Source organism: Mobula birostris, chromosome 8 (genome assembly GCF_030028105.1).
Source record: "Mobula birostris isolate sMobBir1 chromosome 8, sMobBir1.hap1, whole genome shotgun sequence".
In the NCBI taxonomy this organism is placed as follows: Eukaryota; Metazoa; Chordata; class Chondrichthyes; order Myliobatiformes; family Myliobatidae; genus Mobula; species Mobula birostris.
Genome location: NC_092377.1, coordinates 111,919,099 through 111,938,774, shown reverse-complemented (window position 1 = coordinate 111,938,774; position 19,676 = coordinate 111,919,099). Strand labels below are relative to the sequence as shown.

At 44.8% G+C, this 19,676-nt stretch overlaps 1 protein-coding gene and 1 pseudogene across 1 annotated transcript in view; one reads left to right on the top strand and one right to left on the bottom strand.

Moving 5' to 3' along the window:
• Positions 1 to 19,676, top strand: part of plg (plasminogen) — a 105,531-nt gene that overhangs the window by 18,400 nt on the left and 67,455 nt on the right. Inside the window, exons 4-6 of the mRNA XM_072265975.1 lie at positions 9,474 to 9,588; positions 9,667 to 9,806; positions 11,160 to 11,280. Coding sequence (XP_072122076.1) covers positions 9,474 to 9,588; positions 9,667 to 9,806; positions 11,160 to 11,280 — 376 coding nt within the window. The remainder of the gene's footprint in view (positions 1 to 9,473; positions 9,589 to 9,666; positions 9,807 to 11,159; positions 11,281 to 19,676) is intronic.
• LOC140201964 (polyadenylate-binding protein 1A-like) lies at positions 4,001 to 4,576 on the bottom strand (annotated as a pseudogene).

The window sequence follows — 19,676 nt, the reverse complement described above, 5'->3', positions numbered from 1 at the left end:
TGGAATCTCATGTGGATAGGGTGGTGAAGAAAGCTTTTGGTATGCTGGCCTTTATTAATCAGAGCATTGAGTATAGGAGTTGGGATGTAATGTTGAAATTGTACAAGGCATTGGTGAGGCCAAATTTGGAGTATTGTGTACATTCTGGTCACCAAATTATAGGAAAGATGTCAATAAAATTGAGAGAGTACAGAGGAGATCTACTAAAATGTTACCTGGGTTTCATCTCCTAAGTTACAGAGAAAGGTTGAACAAGTTAGGTCTTTATTCCTTGGAGCATAGAAGGTTGAGGGGGGACTTGATAGAGGTATTTAAAATTATGAGGGGGATTGATAGAGTTGACGCGGATAGGCTTTTTCCATTGAGAGTGGGGGAGATTCAAATAAGAGGACATGATTTGAGAGTTAAAGGGCAAAAGTTTAGGCGTAACATGAGGGGGAACTTCTTTACTCAGAGCGTGGTAGCTGTGTGGAACGAGCTTCCAGCAGAAGTGGTTGAGACAGGTTCAATGTTGTCGTTTAAAGTTAAATTGGATAGATATATGGACAGGAAAGGAATGGAGGGTTATGAGCTGAGTACAGGTCAGTGGGACTAGGTGAGAGTAAGAGTTTAGCACGGACTAGAAGGGCCGAGATGGCCTGCTTCTGTACTGTAAATTGTATATGGTTATATGGTTATATACTGCGCAATGGACCAGCCTGAACCAGGCTCAGACAGGGTTGGATGCCTTGTGGGCGATTGTGCTGGCCAGTGGGGAGATTTGAAAAGAACTTCACTGACGTTGGTTCTGTACTGCAGCCAAGGTGAAAGAGCAGCCAAGAACTGTGGTGACAGGTTCATCCAAGAGTCCAACAGCAGAGGGATTGAGCTGTCCTTGAACCTTGAACATGATCTCAAGCCTCTTTATCTTTATAGGTTTCAGGAGTTATGGCTAATGTTGGGAAATGCACCCACTGAATTCACGTCACGGACAGTTAATGTAAATCCTTCATCCAAGAATATGTCATGTCTGCAATAGGGTTATTGAAAACTGTGGAATTTGTCAATACTGGGTCTCGCACTGTGGAGCTATTAAGTTTTGTTTATCCAGTGTTGTGGTTGAGAGAACTGGAAAATGAGCAGCTTCATGTTAAAATAGGTTTATAGTTTTCAACTGTGTTTCAATGGGTTCATGTCAATAACAATTTCTTTTTGTATTGTAATTGATTAACTAATTTAATATAGACAGACAGTTATTCTTAGCGACACACACAAGATCTCTGCAGGTCAGGTAGCATCTATAGAAATTAATAAACAATCAACATTTCAAGCTGAGACCCTTCTTCAGGACTGAAATGGAAGGGGTCAGAGACCAGAACAAAAAGGTGGGAGAAAGAGAAGGAGGCTAGTAGGTGGTGATTGGTGAAGCTAAGTGGGTAGGAAAGGTAAAGGGCTGGAGAAGAAGGAATCTGATAGGAGAGGAAAGTGGAGCATAGGAGAAAGGGAAGGAGGAGGGGACCCAGGGGAGGTTATAGGCAGATGAGAAGAGGTAAAAAACCAGAGTGGGGAGTAGAAAAAGGGGGAGGGAAAAATAAATTACCGAAAGGAAAAATCAATGTTCATGTCATCAGGTTGGAGGCTTTGCAGATGGAATGTAAGGTGTTACTCCTCCACTCCGAGGTTGGCCTCATCTTGACACAAGAGGAGGCCATGGACCGCGATGACAGAACAGGAATGGGAATTGAAATGTTTGGCCACCAGGAAGCTCCACTTTTGGAGGATGGAGCAGAGGTGCCCCAAATTACAACAGGTCTCACCAAAGTATAGGAGGCTGCATCGGGAACACCAAACTCAATAGAAGACTCCAGCAGATTCACAGGTGAAGTGTTGCCTCACCTGGAAGAACTGTTTGAGGGATGAGGTGAATGGGGAGATGTAGTAGTTAGTCCCCTAGCAAGGATAAGTTCCAAAGTTCCATGAGGGAGTTTAATGGGGACGGACTAATGGACTAGGGAATAACGGAATGAATGATCCCTACGGAAAGTGGGGGGAGGAGGTAAAGATATGTTTAGTGGTAGGATCCCTTTGAAGATGGCAGAAGTTGCAGAGGATGATGTGTTGGATGCAGAGGCTGATGGGGTGGTAGGTAAGGACAAGAGGAACTCTATCACAGTGGGAGGATGGGGTGAGTGTGGATGTTTGGGAAATGGAGAGGATGCGGGTGAGGGCAGCGTCAACAGTGGAGGAAGGGAAACTCCACTCTTTAAAGAAGGAAGACATTTCTGATGTCCTGGAAGGGAAGGCCACTTCCAGGGAAAAGATGCGGCAGAGGTGAAGAAACTGAGAAAAGAGAATAGCATTTTTCAAGGAGAAAGGGTGTGAGGAAGTACTGTATAGTCAAGATAACCATGGGAATCAGTAGGTTTATAAAAGACGTTGTTTGACAGTTTGTTTCCAGAGGTGGAGAGAGATGGAGACAGAGAGATCAAGAAAAGGGAAGAAGGTTTCAGAAATGGACCAAATGAATTTAAGGGCATGACGGAAGTTAGAGGCTAAGTTTATAAAATTGATGAGATCTGCATGGGTGCTTGAAGCAGTAACAATGCAATTATCAATGTAGTGAAGCAAGAGGTGGGGAGTATTATTAGGGAAGACTTGAAACATAGGCTGTTCGATGTAGCCAATGATGAAACAGGCATAGCTGGAACCCCTCAAGTCTGGGGGAAGTTGGGGGAGCCAAAGGAAAAATTGTTGAGCGTGAGGATCATTTTCACCAGACGAAGGAGAAATAATTGGTTCTTTTGCTAAGAAAGAAGCAGAGGGCTTTGAGGCCTTCTTAATTGGGGATAGAAGTGTAATGGGACTGAACATCCATGGTAAAAATGAGGCAGTCAAGGACAGGGAATTGAAAGTTACTGAGGAGAACAAGAGCATGTTATTCTGGTTCTCTTGTCCCAGGCTTTGAGACGTACGCTCTGCGGCCATTTTGTTACCACACGTGCCCAATAAAGTGGCCACTGAGTCTGTGTCCAAGGGCTTCTGCCACTGCAGCCTGTCCACTTCAAGCTTCGACATGCTGTACGTTCAGAGATGCTCTTCTGCACACTACTGCTGTAACGCTTGTTTATTTGAGTTACTGTCACCTTACTGTCAGCTTGATCCAGTCTAAATGTCCTCCTCTCACCTCTCTTATTAACAAGGCATTTTTGCCCACAGAACTGTTTTTTGCACCATTCTCTGTAGCTCTAAAGACTGCTACGCATGAGAATCCCAGGAGATCAGCAGTTTCTGAGATACTCAAATCAACCCCTGGGGAACCAACAATTAAAGTCATTTAGATCACATTTCTTCCACATTCTGATACTTAGTCTAGTCTGAACAACGACTGAACCTCTTGACCATGTCCGCATGCTTTTATGCACTGAGTTGCTGCCACGATTTGCTGATTAGATATTAGCATTAACAAGCAGGTGTATGGATGTAAGGATAAAGTGCCCACTGAGTGTACATTAAATGTGTTTACTAATTTTAAGATCTATGTGATACATTCCAGGCATCACTGTTAGTTGAGCACTGTTGATCTTCAATAAACAATGTTTAGTTACAGGCACGACCCTTGTCACTTGTCCTACTGAACAGCAGTACAAAAGGGTCTACTTTCTCCTTCTTCAACAGACCCTTGGGATCGAGGGTGACTTGCTCCCACCCTGGTTCTGGGGTGTCTGGTGAGGGCCAAGTGAGCACAGCGGGGTCTTCCCACAGACATTAACCACTGGGACAGGCAGGTGAGTAGCACATTAAGTGGTGGACACCTTCCAACAGTTAAACACTCCTTCTCCATCAGGGGTTCCCAGACTGGGGTCCATGGACCCCTTGCTTAATGGTATTGGTCCACGGCGTAAAAAGGTTGGCAACCCCTGCTCTGCATATTCCCAGTGTGGTTGTCAGCACAATTCCTGAATGCGCCATCTCCTCTCTGAGCGACTGTGGGCCTGCGGCTGCCAGGAGTCCATGGGAAAGGTTAATCATACATGAAACATCTGAAATACAGTATATATTCAGCTTCGCGTTCTTTGCGGGATTTAAATCAACCTACAAAAAGTTTACAATCATTAAGAAGCATGCTGTTCATTTTTTCCATGGCTCGCTCTGCTGCCTCATGGGTCTCAAAGTGAACAAATCCATAGCCCTTGGAGCCATTTTCATCGCAGACAACCTTTCAAGACAGGATGTTCCCAAAAGCTGAAAATGTGTCATACAATGCTTTGTTATCAATTGAATTATCCAAGTTCTTAATAAAGATGTTGCCAACTCTAGATTTCCGCAAAGATGGATCAGGCTGAGACCACATAGTACAAACAGGCTTGCCTTTGATAACATCAAAATTCATTGTATCCAAAGCCCGCTCAGCGTCGGCCGGCTGCTGGAAGTTGACGTAGGCGTAGCCAAGTGAGCGGCGGGTGATCATGTCCCTGCAGACGGGGATGGAGAGGATGGGCCCGGCCGGCGAGAACTTCTCGTAGAACATCGCCTCGGTCATGCTGGGGTGCACGTCGTCCACGTAGAGCGAGGCCATGGGGTAGCTGGGCGCGCTGGAGTTTATCGCGGCCGAGGTTGCGTGTGTGTGTGTGTGTGTGTGTGTGTGTGTGTGTGTGTGTGTATGTTGTTATGGGGGGTGAAGGGAGACGGCTGACTGGTCACTCCGGACTCACTCGAGCTCGATAGCAGTGCGGGCGGGCCTTGCAGATGGCGCTCCTCTTTTCCCCCCAAAAAAAAGCATGCATGCATGTTTAAAAGAATGAACAGATTACAGAAATTAAACAAGAAAAAATGAGGAAGTTGGAGGAAGGAAATGAGGGCATACGGAGACGGCGTTGAGCGGCGGCGGGGTCCCAGGAGGAGGTGGCGGCTGGGCTGGGAAGAAGGGTAGTTATGGAAAGTATGACAATTAAAGAAGAGGAAGTACTGGAGCTTTTAAGGAATATAAAAGTGGATAAGTCTCCGGGTCTGGACAAGATATTCCCTAGGACCTTGAGGGAAGTTAGTGTGGAAATAGCAGGGGCTCTGACAGAAATATTTCAAATGTCATTAGAAACGGGGATGGTGCCGGTGAATTGGTGTATTGCTCATGTGGTTCCATTGTTTAAAAAGGGTTCTAAGAGTAAACCTAGCAATTATCGGCCTGTGAGTTTGACGTCTTTGGTGGGTGAATTGATGGAAAGTATTCTTAGAGATGGTATATATAATTATCTGGATAGACAGGGTCTGATTAGGAACAGTCAACATGGATTTGTGCGTGGAAGGTCATGTTTGACAAATCTTATTGAATTTTTTGATGACATTACTAAGAAGGTTGACGAGGGTAAAGCGGTGGATGTTGTCTATATGGACTTCAGTAAGGCCTTTGACAAGGTTCCACATGGAAGGTTAGTTAAGAAGGTTCAATCGTTAGGCATTAATATCAAAATAGTAAAATGGATTCAGTAGTGGCTGGATGGGAGATGCCAGAGAGTAGTGGTGGATAACTGTGTGTCAGATTGGAGGATGGTGTGTAATGGTGTGCTTCAGGGATCTGTACTGGGCCCAATGTTGTTTCTCATATATATTAATGATCTGGATGATGAGGTGGTAAATTGGATTAGTAAGTACGCAGATGATATTAAGATAGGTGGTGTTGTGGATAATGAAGTAGGTTTTCAAAGCTTGCAGAGAGATTTAGGCCAGTTAGAAGAGTGGGCTGAAAGATGGCAGATGGAGTTTAATGCTGAAAAATGTGAGGCGCTACATTTTGGTAGGACTAATCAAAATAGGACATACATGGTAAATGGTAGGGCATTGAAGAATGCTGTAGAACAGAGGGATCTAGGAATAATGCTGCATAGTTCCCTGAAGGTGGAATCTCATGTGGATGGGGTGGTGAAGAAAGCTTTTGGTATGCTGACCTTTATTAATCAGAGCATTGAGTATAGGAGTTGGGATGTAATGTTGAAATTGTATAAGGCATTGGTGAGGCCAAACTTGGAGTATTGAGTACAGTTCTGGTCACCGAATTATAGGAAAGATGTCAATAAAATTGAGAGAGTACAGAGGAGGTTTACTAAAATGTTACCTGGGTTTCATCTCCTAAGTTACAGAGAAAGGTTGAACAAGTTAGGTCTTTATTCTTTGGAGCGTAGAAGGTTGAGGGGGGACTTGATAGAAGTATTTTAAATTATGAGGGGGATAGAGTTGACGTGGATAAGCTTTTTCCATTGAGAATGGGGGAGATTCAAACAGGAGGACATGAGTTGAGAGTTAAAGGGCAAAAGTTTAGGCGTAACATGAGGGGGAACTTCTTTACTCAGGGAATGGTAGCTGTGTGGAACGAGCTTCCAGCAGAAGTGGTTGAGGCAGGTTCGATGTTGTCGTTTAAAGTTAAATTGGATAGATATATGGACAAGAAAGGAATGGAGGATTATGGGCTGAGTGCAGGTCGGTGGGACTAGGTGAGAGTAAGAGTTTAGCATGGACTAGAAGGGCCAAGATGGCCTGTTTCCGTGCTGTAATTGTTATATGGTTATGTGGTTATATAGAGTATATGAACTATACTGAATATTGAAACGCCGAGATAGAGTGGACGTTTCCTATAGTGGGGGGGGGGGCGGGGGGGACACCAGGACCAGAGGGCGCAAGGATGCCCCTTTAGGACAGAGATGAGGAGCAATTTCTTTTAACCAGAGGGTGGTGAATCTGTGGAATTCAGTGCCACAGATGGCAGTGAGGTAGAGTCATTGGGTATATTTAAAGCGGAGGTTGATAGGTTCTTGATTAGTAAGGACTGCTTCGAGGCAGTGACTGGGTCGCATTGAAGAACTGATCTGAGGACCTGAATGACTACACCAGGGTCGTTACAGACTTTATGAAAACAGCTGTAGATTATTGTGTCATTCAGTGTCCACCCCAATCAGAAGCCCTGGATGAACAGTGAAATCCAGAATCTGCTGAGAGCCAGATCAGAGGCATTCAAGTCTAGAGATCAAGAATGCTACAAGAGATGCAGGTATGATCTCAGGAAAGCCACCTCTCAGGGAAAGTGGAGATTCTGGACCAGACTGGAATCAGGGAGGGATGTTCAACAGCTGTGGCAGAGTTTGGATGTTATAATCTTCTGCAAAGTTAAATCTAGTGACATGGGGAACCACAGAGCTTTGCTTCTAGATGAGCTCAATGTCATCTATGCTTGCTTTGACCACCAGAACAGGGAGGAACCATTACACACCCCCAAGTCTCCCGATGATCCTTTGGTCTCGTTATCTGAAGATGACGTGCAGGCTGCCTTCAAGAGAGTGAATCCAAGGAAAGCATCCAGTCCGGCGGGGTAACTGGCCGAGTACTGAAGACCTGTGCAGACTAACTGGCTGGTGTGTTCACAGATATGTTCAACCTCTCGTACTGGCAGTGTGTGGTACCCACCTGCTTCAAGCAGGCTTTAATCGTACCAGTGCCCAAGAAGAGTGTGGTAACCTGTCTAAATGACTATTGCCCAGTGGCACTTACATCAGTAGTGGTGAAGTGTTTTGAGAGGCTGGTGTTGAAGCCTATCAGCTCCTGTCTGAATGGTGACTTGGATCCGCTCCAATTCACCCACTGAATCAACAGCCCTGGAACATCTGGACAGCAAAGACCTATACATCAGGATGCTCTTTATTGATTACAGCTCAGCATTTAACACCATTATTCCCTCAAAACTAATCAGTAAACTCCTCGATGCTCCTTGTGCAATTGGGTCCTGGATTTCTTCACTTGCAGACCCCAGTTAGTTTGGATTGGCAAAAACATCTCCTCCACGATCTCCATCGGCACAGGTGCACCATAAGGCTGTGTGCTTAGCCTCCTGCTCTACCCGCTTTACACACATGACTGTGTGGCTAAGTACAGCTTCAACACCATATTCAAGTTTGCCGATGACACCACTGCTGTGGGCTGTATCAAAGCTAGTGATGATTCAGCATTTAGGAGGGAGATTGAAAACTTGGCTGAGTGCTATCATTACATCAGCCTCTCAAGGGGCCCAAAGGATCATTGGGGACCTGAGTCACCCCAACCACAAACTGTTCCAGCTGCTACCATCCGGGAAGCGGTACCACAGCATAAAAGCCAGGACCAACAGGCTCCGGGACAGCTTCTTCCACCAGGCCATCGGACTGATTAATTCATGCTGACACAACTGTATTTCTATGTTATATTGTTGTATATACTATTTATATAAATAACTATAAATTGCACATTGAACATTTAGACAGACATAATATAAAGATTTTTACTCCTCATGTATATGAAGGATGTAAGTAATAAAGTCAATTCAATTGAATTCAATTCAATGTCATAAGACCAAAGAATTGATTGTAGGTTTCTAGAGAGGAAAACCCAAAGTTCATGAGCTAGTAATCATCAGTGAATCAAAGGTGGAGGCAGTCAGTAACTATAAAATCTTGGGTGTCACTATCTCAGAGGACCTGTAAATATAAATGCAAAGAAAGCACGACAGCTCCTCTACTTCCCCAGGAGTCTGCAGAGATTTGGAATGTCATCGAAAACCTTAACAAACTTCTACAGATGTGTTGTGGAAGGTGTGCTGATTGGTTGCCTGGTATGGGAACACCAATGCCTTTGAGCAGAAAATCCTACAAGTGGTAGTAGATTTGGCCCAGTACATCATGGGTAAAATCCTCCCAACCACTGAGCACATGAACATAAAACATTGCTGGAGAAAAGCAGCATCCATCTTCAAAGATCCTCACCACCCAGGCCATGCCCTTTTCTCACTGCTGCCATCAGGTAGAAGGTACAAGAGTCTCAGGACTCTCACCACCAGGTTCAGGAACAGTTAACACTCCTCAACCATCAGCCTCTTGAACAAAAGAGGATAACTACACCCGTTTTATTTCGGATGTTCCAACAACCAATGATCTCCCTTTAGGACTCGTTATCTTATTATTCATGATCTCATTATTTTTTGCTATTCATTTATATTTGCATTTGCACAGTTTGTTGTCTTCTATGGTCTTGCTCTTTCTACTACAGTAAACTGTCCTATAGATTTGCTGAATACACACGCAGGAAAAAGAAGCTCAGGGTTGTATGTGGTGGCATGTAGGTACTCAGATAATAAATTTTACTTTGAAATTTGAACTTTGAACTTCAAACTGAGGTGAGAACTAGTAGAAGTTTGTAAGACTATGAGAGACATAGTTCAGGAAGATGGATGGTATCTTTCTCAAAGTCTCCAGTACCAAAAGATTGAGGGTTGCTCTCATTAAAGCCTGTTGAATATTGACACCTTTAAAGGTCAAGGGTTACACGAAGAAGGCAGGAGAATGAGGTTGAAAGGGATAATAAATCAGTCATGATGGAATAGTGGAGCAGACTCGATAGTCCGAATGGCCTACGTCTAACTGTCTTATAGACACTGCTGAGTATAGCATCACTGACAGGTTTGTTCTCTATTCGCCCAGTTTTTCTCTTGGAATGCAAATCAGGCAATGGAGTCACCTACAGAGGAACGGCCTCAAAAACTCGCTCGGGAAGGACCTGCCAGACCTGGAACAGCATGCAGCCACACATACTGAAGTTTGTATTCAGCTAAAAGTCTGAAAAGTTTCTAAAACGGGTTTGATAACTGAGATTTAACACTTTATTGTCATTTAGCTACACACCAGAAAACAGTCCACACGCGGATCTGGAGGCAAACTATTGCCGAAATCCTGACAATGATACAAAAGGCCCCTGGTGCTACACTCAAGATCCGGGAAGGCGCTGGGAGCACTGCCAGATACCCAGCTGTGAAGGTACAGGCCTGCGGGGAATACTGGGTCGCCTGTAGACTATGACCTCAGAAAGTGGGAGCCAACTGGCTTCCTGGAAGAAGGAGGAGAACAAGGTCTTATAGCTGGCAAGGTGTTCCACAGAACCCAGCAGCTGCTGTCCACAGCCTACTCACATGACGTTGGGCTTTGTAGATGGCAGCAGGCTGGTTAAAGTGATTTATGGTGGGGAGGATTTGCAGAATATCAGAAGATGTGGAGGCTCTTGGAATATTGTGCAGGATTCTGTTCACTCCATTATAGGAAAGGTGGGGAGGGTGGAGAGAGTTCACAGGTCTACTGGGATACTGCTTGGTTTGGAGGACATGTGCTACAAGGAGAGGTTGGACTTACCAGGGTCGTCCGTGGAGCAGCAGAGGCTGATGGGAGACCCTGTGAAATTTTAGGCTATTATGAAAAGCTTAGTATCTTGCTCCCAGGCTCAAAATGTCTAACACTAGAGGGCATTCATGTAATTAGAGAAAGGGGAAGTTCAAGGATAAGGCATGGGGAAATTTTTTTGCAGAGAGATATTAGTACCCGGAATGTGTAGCAGTGGAGGGAGATATGATAGTGGCATTTAGGAGACTATGCTGGCCAGTGGTCGAGTGGCATCAGCACGGAACTTCCAGGCAAAAGGTCACGAGTTCGAATCCAGCCGGCTCCTTGCACACTTTCCATCCGTGCTGGGTTGAGCGTCGAGCTAGCAACTCGGCCTCGTAAAACGAATGTTAAAATGCCGCCCAATGCATCACAAGGCGCGGAGAGGAACAAGAGTTAGGAGGCTCTTAGATAGGCTTATAAAAGTACAGTAAATGGAGGGATATGGACACTGCAAACTTTAGGTATCATTAGCATAGTTAGTTCAGCTCAGTGTCAAGGGGCTGAAGGGGCTGTTCCTGTGTTGCACTGTTTTATGTCCTGCATTCTAATAGATTAGTAATGTCTGTATGCAAATGAAATTCGAAGTACAGCATTTCCCTGAACGTAGCCCTGAACAACGGTGGGTTTTATTTTTGGACTGGTCGTCATTAAAAGACAAATAAGTTGTACTAAACTTAACTTAACCAAGCCAGGAGAACTATGATCCCTGTTATAAAAGTAAGGGTGTGGAGTTAATGCAATAACTGTGCTTACCAAGAGGGACCAAGTGACCAGGAATTGTTGCAGTTAAGTGGAGGAACTGCCTGCAATAGATCTCTCCCACTAAACACATAAGAGAGAGGATTAAAGAAGACCCTGGCATACATCAAAGTGTAATTGGGGAAGTAACACTCAGCGGTACTTGACAGATATCCTGTTGCCGCGGTAACGGCTATCTTTTGCTTTTGATTACAGCGGACTGCATGTTCTGCAGTGGAGAGAACTACCGCGGGAGAGTTTCCCAAACAGAAGACGGCATCACGTGCCAGCATTGGGACTCACAAAGACCCCACCTCCACGGGTACAATCCAACCTCGTAAGTCAAAGGTCAATGGGAGACACCATAAACATGTGAGATTCTGCAGGTGCTGGAAATCCAGAGCAACACACACAAAATCCAGAGTAACACACACAAAGTGCTGGGGGAGCTCAGCAAGACAGGCAGCATCTATGGAGAGAAACAAAGAGTCGACAGTTCAGATGGAGACCTTCTCCATGGATTCTGCCTGACCTGCTGAGTTCCTCCAGCAGATTGTGTATGACAGACACCACTCGAGCCACCAACAATCCAGAAATTCCTTCCTATTTTCTCTACTTTCTTGAGGTCAAGAGGTCAGAAATATTGGAGCTCACACCTTGATCATTTGTTGAGGCAGATGGGTGGGAAGGAACTACAGACTACCAGATACAGGAGGTTATTCATCAATGTGGAACATATGCATGGAGCAGGAACGATAACACAGTAGTGGGATTAAACATTTTTACTGAGTCCCATTAGCCATGATATACTCTGAGGAACTTACAGTGCAGAAGCGATGAACTGCACCTGTCAAGACAGAAACACGTGCACTTGAAAACCCGTGCAAAGGGAGTGGGCCTCCCATGCGCAGGAGGCTCAGCTGATTCATTGTACAAACAAACAGCTGCATGCACACTTACCACATTCTCGCCATCCATCCGATACAGTTTAACCAAGAGTGCGAGGGTTACTTAAACTTTGTGACCCTGTCTCTTCCTCCTAAGACGAGTGCCCCTCTCTGCTGGTGAAGAGGCTTCCTGCCACTTTGCTCTCCAATTCGCCTTGACTTCTTTTTCAGACACGATTCTTGCTCTTCTGTCTCCTGTCAAAGTCAAGATCAAGTCAATTGTCACGTGCACAGATACACTTGCACAGGGGTGATGGAAAACTTACTTGTTGTGGCCCGAAATGTTGCCTGTTTATTCCTCTCCATGGATGCTACTCGGCCTGCTGAGTTCCTCCAGAATTTTGTATTTTCCAGTGTCATAGGCATACCATTCACAAGAAGAAATAAATTATGCATAACTTTTACAAGAAAGAACACAACTGGAACAAAAAGTAATCAAAGTCCAATCTGGTGCAAAGTGATCAAAGTAATCATAGTATTGCTATACTGAGATAGTGATTAGATTTTTGCTGGTTAGCTCAGCAGGATGGTTGAAGGGAAGTAGCAGTTCTTGAAACTGGTGGTGTGGGACTTCAAGCTTTTGTACCTGCTGCCTGATGGTAGTTGTGAGAAGTGAATGACAATGTTGACAACAGCTGTTCAGACCAACAACCAGAGAAGGTGCCATTCACCAGGAATTTGAAGTTAAGATTCATGGTTCAATTTCACCCAACATTCAGGATTCAAGTTTATTTGTCACTGCTACATACAGTGAAATGCATAATTTGAGTTAACAACCAACACACCCAAGGATGCACTGACGGCAGCCTGCAAAAGTCGCCACACTATAGGATGTTTACTATTGTGGGGAAGTCGAGGACCAGAAGACACAGCCACAGAATTGAAGGACGTCCCTTAAGAACAGAGATGAGGAGGAATTTCTTTAGCCAGAGAGTGATGAATCTGTGGAATTCATTGTCACAGATGACTGTGGAGGCCAAGTCATTGGGTATATTTCAAATGAGTCTGCTCTGCCCTTTCTTCATGGCTGATCCACTTCCCTTCCCAGCCCCAGTCTCCTGCTTTCACCCCATACCGTTTCATGCCATGAATATAGCCAATGACTTGGCCTCCACAGCTGCCTGTGGCAAAGAATTCCACAGATTCACCACTCTCTGGCTAAAGAAATCCCTCCTCTACTCCGTTCTAAAGGACGCCCCTCTATTCTGAGTCTGTATCCTCTGGTCTTAGACTCTGCCATCATAGGAAACATTGTCTTTACATTCACTCTATTGAGGCCTTTCAACAGTTGTTAGGTTTCAATGAGGTCACCCCTCATTCTTCTGAATTCCTGTGAGTGGAGGCCCAAAGCCATCAAATGCTCATCATATGATAAGCCTTTCAATCCTGGAATCATTTTCATGAACCTCCTTTGAACCTCTCCAATATCAGCATATCCTTTCTTAGGTAAAAGGCCCATAACTGCTAACAACACTCCAAGTGAGGCCTCACCAGTGCATTATAAAGCCTCAACATTACATCCTTGCTTTTATGAAGATTCTAGTCTTCTTGAAATGAATGCGAGCATTACATTTGCCTTTCTTACCACCTGACTCAACCTGCAAATTAACCTTTAGGAAATTTTGCACAAGGACTCCCAGGTCCCTTTGTGCTTCAGATTTTTGAATTTTCTCTTCATTTAGCAAATAGTCTACACTTTTATTTCTTCTACCAAAGTACATGATCATACACTTCCTGACACTGTATTCCATCTGCCATTTCTTTGCCCATTCTCATAATCTGTCTAAGTCCTTCTTCAGCCCCTCTACTTCCTCAAATCTACCTGCCCCTCTACCTATATTTGTATTGTCTGCAAACTTGGGCACAAAATCATCAATTCCGTCATCTTAGTCATTGACATGTAATGGAAAAAAGAAGCGGTCCCATCGCAGACTCTAGTGCAACACCACTATTCACTGGCAGAAAAGGCTCCCTTTTTTCCCACTCTTTGCCTCCCACCAGTCAGACAATGCTTCATCCATGCCAGAATCTTTCCTGCAATACATAAGCTCATTGCTTGAAAAGCAACCTCATATGTGGCACCTTGTCACTGATTCTCCTTTGCCTAATCTGCTTGTTATTTCTTCAAAGAATTCCAACAGATTCGTCAGACAAGATTATCCCTTGAGGAAACCATGCTGACTGTGGCCTATTTTACCATGTGCCTCCAAGTACCCTGAAATCACATCCTTGACAATCGACTCCAACATCTTTCCAACCACTGAGATCAGACTAACTGGTCTATATTTTTCTTTCTTCTGACTCACCCCCTTCCTGAAGAGTGGAGTGACATTTGCAACTTTCCAGTCCTCCAGAAACATACCAGAATTTAGTGATTCTTGAATATATCATTACTAATGGCTCCACAATCTCTTCAGCCACCTCTTTCAGAACCATCTGATCCAGCTAACTTATCAACCTTCAGACCTTTCAGTTTCCCAAAAACCTTCTCCCTAGTAATAGCAACTTCACCAACTTCTGACCCCTAACCCTCTTGAACTTCCACCATACTGCTAGTGTTTTCCACAGTGAAAACTGATGCAAAATATTTCTTCAGTTCATCCATCATTTTCTTGTCCCCCATTACTACCTCTCCAGCACCATTTTCCAGCAGTCCATATCTACTCTCACCTCTCTTTTCACTTTATGTATCTGAAGAAACTTTTGGTATCCTCTTCAATATTATTGGCTATCTAACCCTCATAGTCCATCTTTGCCTTCTTTATGACTTTTTTAGTTGGTTTTTAAAAGCTTCCCAATCTCCTAACTTCCCACTAATTTTTGTTCTATTACATGCTTCTTTCGCTCTTTGACTTTTTGTCAGCCATGGTCGTGTCATCCTGCCTTTAGAATACTTTTTCCTCTTTGGAATGTAAATACCCTGTGCTTTCTGAATTGCTCCCAGAAATTCCAGCCATTGCTGCCTTGTCATCATCCCCGCCAGTGTTCTTTTCCAATCAACTCTGGCCAGCTCCTCTCTCATGCCTCAGTACTTCCCTTTACTCCAAAGTGATACTGATACATATGACTTTAGCTTCTCCTTCTCAAACTGCAGGGTGATTTCAATCATATTATGATCACTTGTCCCTAATGGTTCATTTACCTTAAGCTCTCTAATCAATTCAGATTCATTGCACAACACCCAATCCAGAATAGCTGATCCCCTAGTGGGCTCAACCACTAGCTGCTCTAAAAATCCATTCATAGGCATTCAAGAAATTCCTCCCAATCTCCCTGCACATTGAAATCCCCCATGATAATCGTAACACTGTCCTTTTGACTTGCATTTTCTATCTCCAGTTGTAATTTGTAGACCACGACCACATCTTTGCTATTGTCTGGGGATCTGTGTACACCTCCCATCAGGGTCTTTTTACCCTTGCAGTTCCTTAGCTCTAACCACAATGATTCAACACCCTCTGACCCAATGTCACCCCTTTCTAATGATTTAATTTCATTTTTACCAACAGAACCACACCACCCCTTCTGGCCTACCTGCCTGTCCTGTCGATACAATATATATCTTTGAATGTTAAACTCCCAGCTGTGATCTTTTTTCAGCCATGACTCAGTGATGCTCACAACATCATGCATGCCAATCTGTAACTGTGCTACACGTTCATCTACCCTTATACTGTATATTGTGCAAATTCAAATATAACACCTTCAGTCCTGTATTCACCCTTTTTGATTTTGTCCACCTTTTACTTTGTAACTCATCCAGTTGACTGCAATTTTGTGCTGTCATCAGGTTCTCCTTGCTAGTCTCACTACCAGCTGCCTCTGTTTGTAAACCAGCTACCTCATCTTCAGCACTATCACTCTGGTTACCACCCCCCTGCTTAAACAAATTAGCTTAAACCCTCTTGAACAACTCTAGCCAATCTGCCTGCAAGAATATTGTCCCGTCTATGGTTCAGGTGTAGCCTGTCCCTTCTGTAAAGGTCATACCTTCCCCAGATCCAATGATCCATAAATTTGAACCCCTCCCACTGCACCAGTTCCATAGCCACACACTCATCTGCCAAATCAAATGATTTTCATCATCTCTGGTGTGTGGCATGGTCAGCAATCCAGGATTTCTACCCTGGAGGTCCTGTTTTTCAGCTTTCTACCTAGCTCCCTAAAATCTCTCTTCAGGACCTCCTTACATTTCCTACCTACGTCATGGTGCCAAAATATACCAAGACCATAAGACCATAAAACATAGGAATAGAATTAGGCCATTTGGCCCATTGAGTCTACTCTGCCAGTTCATCATGGCTGATCCAAATTTCCTCTCAGCCTCAATCTCCTGCCTTCTTCCCATATCCCTTCATGTCCTAACTAATCAAGAATCTATCAACCACCGTCTAAAATAGACCGAATGACTTGGCCTGTGGCAACAAATTCCACAGATTCACCACTCCCTTGCTAAAGAAATTCCTGCTCATCTCCATTCTAAAAGGACATCTCTCTATTTTGAGGCTGTGTCCTCTGGTCTTAAACATCTCCGCCATAGGAAACATCCTCTCTACATCCATTCTATTGAAACTTTTCAACATTCGATAGATTACAATGAGGTCACCCCTCATTCTTCCGAATTCCAGTAAGTAGAGGTCCAAAGCCATCAAATGCTCTTCATTTGACAAGCCTTTCAATGCCAGAATCTTTTTTGTGAACCTCCTTTGAACCCTCTCCAATGTCAGCACATCCTTAAGGGTCCCAAAATTGCTCACAATACTCCAAGTGAGGCCTTGCTAGTGCTTTATAAAGCCTCAATATTACATCCTTGCTTTTATCTACTGGCTGATCACCTTCCCCCTTTGGAATGCTATGGACCCAATCTGAAACATCCCTCACCCTGGCGACTGTGAGGCAATATACCCGCCGGGTGTCTGCATCGTGTCCACCACAGAATCTCATCTCTGTTCTTCTGACAATGGAATCTCCTATCATCACTGCAAGTATCTTCTCTTCTGAACTGAAACACCAGACATAGTGCTAGGCTCCCTCCAGTAGGTTGTCTCCATCAACAGTATCCAAAGCAGTATACTTATTGTTGAGGGGAGCGGCCGCAGGTGTACTCAACACTGGCTGCCCACTTCCCTTCCTTCTCCTGACAGTCACCCAGTTACCTGTCTCCTGCAATCTAGCTCCTGTCTATCACCTTCTCATTCTCTCATATGAGCCGAAGGTCATCGAGCTGCAGCTCCAGTTCCTTGACATGTTCTCTGAGGAGCTGCAGCTCGGTACATCTGATGCAGGTGTGGTTATCTGGGAGGCTGGAGGTCTCCCAGAATTGTCTTGTCTTGTCCTGTCTTGTCCATACTGTACCAACCGCCACCGCTGGCCTATAAATGTGCAGGAGCAATGTGTGGTTAAGTGCCTTGCTCAAGGACACAACACATTGCCTCAGCAGAGGCTCGAACTCGTGACCTTTACATCACTAGTCCAATGCCTTAACCACTTGGCCACACGCCAACACACAGAGAACAAAACACTGCCCCTGAGGCCATCCCCATGGCACAAACTTTGCCCTAAATGAGCAATGAATAACTAAGAAGAAAAAGAGAGAAACTTACCAGATACTTACCTCGCCAAAGCCTGATCTCACCTAAGCCTAATGAGCAAATGCCACTCCAAACACCAGCCCGCTCAAAAGAATGGCTGCTCCAGGAATTGCCGCTCCACTTGTGCTTGCGTTATTTTTATTCACTCATTCTAATGAATCCTGCTCAGTGATTGGTCGCAGTCCAACTCCAAAATGTTGCTGTGAAGATCTGCTTTATAATCCTGAGTGGGAACCTGAGTGAAAAGGTAGCTGCCTTTACAAACTTCTGCTCAGTGATTGGCTGCAGCGCGATGCCTATGATATTCAGCCATGGCAGAATGGCAGAGCAGGCTCAATGGGCATAATTCTGCTCCGATGTCTTATGGTCTTATTCCTATGCCAACATAGCATCCCCACAATGCTCAGCAGAACAACACAGAATGCAACAAGCAACAGACAACAACAGCAAAACAAGCCCCATCCCTCCCTACCACCCACACACATACTCAGTCCTCTAACCTCAAAGGACTGTTCTCCTTTGGCTTCCAGCCACCAATGGACTTAGATTTGGACTTGCAGACACTGGACCTTTGACTTCCCCAGTGTACTCCCAGAGACTTGCAGATTCTGTGCTCTGGCCAATGGGCCTAAACTTCCGGACTTCCGATTCAGTCCTTGGCATCAACCCCAGGACCCGGCGATCAGGCCTCGAACTCCTGACTTGCCGACGCTGGGATCCCAGAGGGTCACTGGACCTCGTTCCTCCTGCCCACACAGAACTCCAGAACCCACCAACAACTCTCTTACCCCGACGGTCCACCACTCCATCCACACTAATCTGCTGGACATCTCAGATAGGTCCACAGATGTGCCACCTCTGCATTGCTGGCCTTCAAACATGGACCGGAGGCGTAGACTCCAACCTGTCCTCCAGGCTTGGCCTGCTGAATTCCTCCTGCATTTTGTGTGCATTCTTTGTCTCTGAAACCATCTCTATGAACCTGAAAGAAACACTAAAGAACAACTGAAATTGAGGTTTCTGCTCAATGCCATCTCGAAACATTCATCCAAAGGGGATGTATTTTCTTTTATTCATTCTTCAGTATCTCATGTATTGCCTTTCTCTGACCGCCCTTGATGGAGTGGCAGTGAGCTTCCCTCTGGTCCTCCTGGTGAAGGTGCTGTTGGGCAAGGATATCCAGGATTTAGATCCAGTGACAATGACGAGCCAGCAATATGTTTCTGCACCAGGATGATGGGCAATGTGGAGGGAAGCACAAAGATGGCAGTGTTCCTGTGTTGCATTACCCTAATCACACCACGCAAGTCATTGGTACGGGTGGGTAATGGAGTTGCGGCTGCTACCCCACATTTCCTGTGACCTGTGCTCGATCCCAGTCTCAGGCACTCTCCGTTTGGAGTTTGTACATCCTCCCTGTGGCCTCATGGCTTTTCTCCGTCTGTTGCAGTTTCCTCCTGGGTCGCAGTGATGGAGCGATTTGCAGTGTAAATCGCCCCTGGAATAGTTAGCAGTGTCAGGACTGGGGGCTGTTACGGGCACATGGGAAAGGACAGGCTGCGGGGAGCAAAGGCACTGATGGCAGCTAGCATAGAGTCGATGGGGTGAAGGGCCTCCTCCTATGTCGCAAGTATCTATTGTCATGTACCCCGTGACGGGGTAAAGAAACCAGCAGAAATAGAAACCACTTTGGAGTCCAGTATTGCTAAAACTAATAATATTTATTAGTAACTACGCAATACAGTAATATAAATGAAGATAAATCACACAGGTTAGCAATGAATATATATATAAGTACATAAATCAGTAAGTGTGGAAATATATGTATGAAAACCAAGCTTCTTTAAGTCTAGGGGTAAAAAGATACAGTCTTACGATGTTGAGTAAAGTTCAGTTCAGTTCAGTTTGTGGTATTTGAGTAGTGATGGAGAGAGAGAGAGAGAGAGAGAGAGAGAGAGAGTTGAGTCTTCAGGTGAGCTGATGCCGTCGATCTTCTCGTCCTCCGAAATCTTTTACAAGTCACCGACTGTGATTTTAACCAGGGGGACCAGTTTTCCTGTGGTGGAGCTATCACCCCAGCAAGGGTGGACACATAGACAGCTCCCCACCAGTCAACTCCTTCTTCACTGTTGGAATAGCAATTTGGGATCGATCCTCCAAAACCCACTTTCTCTGCTGGCACAACAATGCTCATT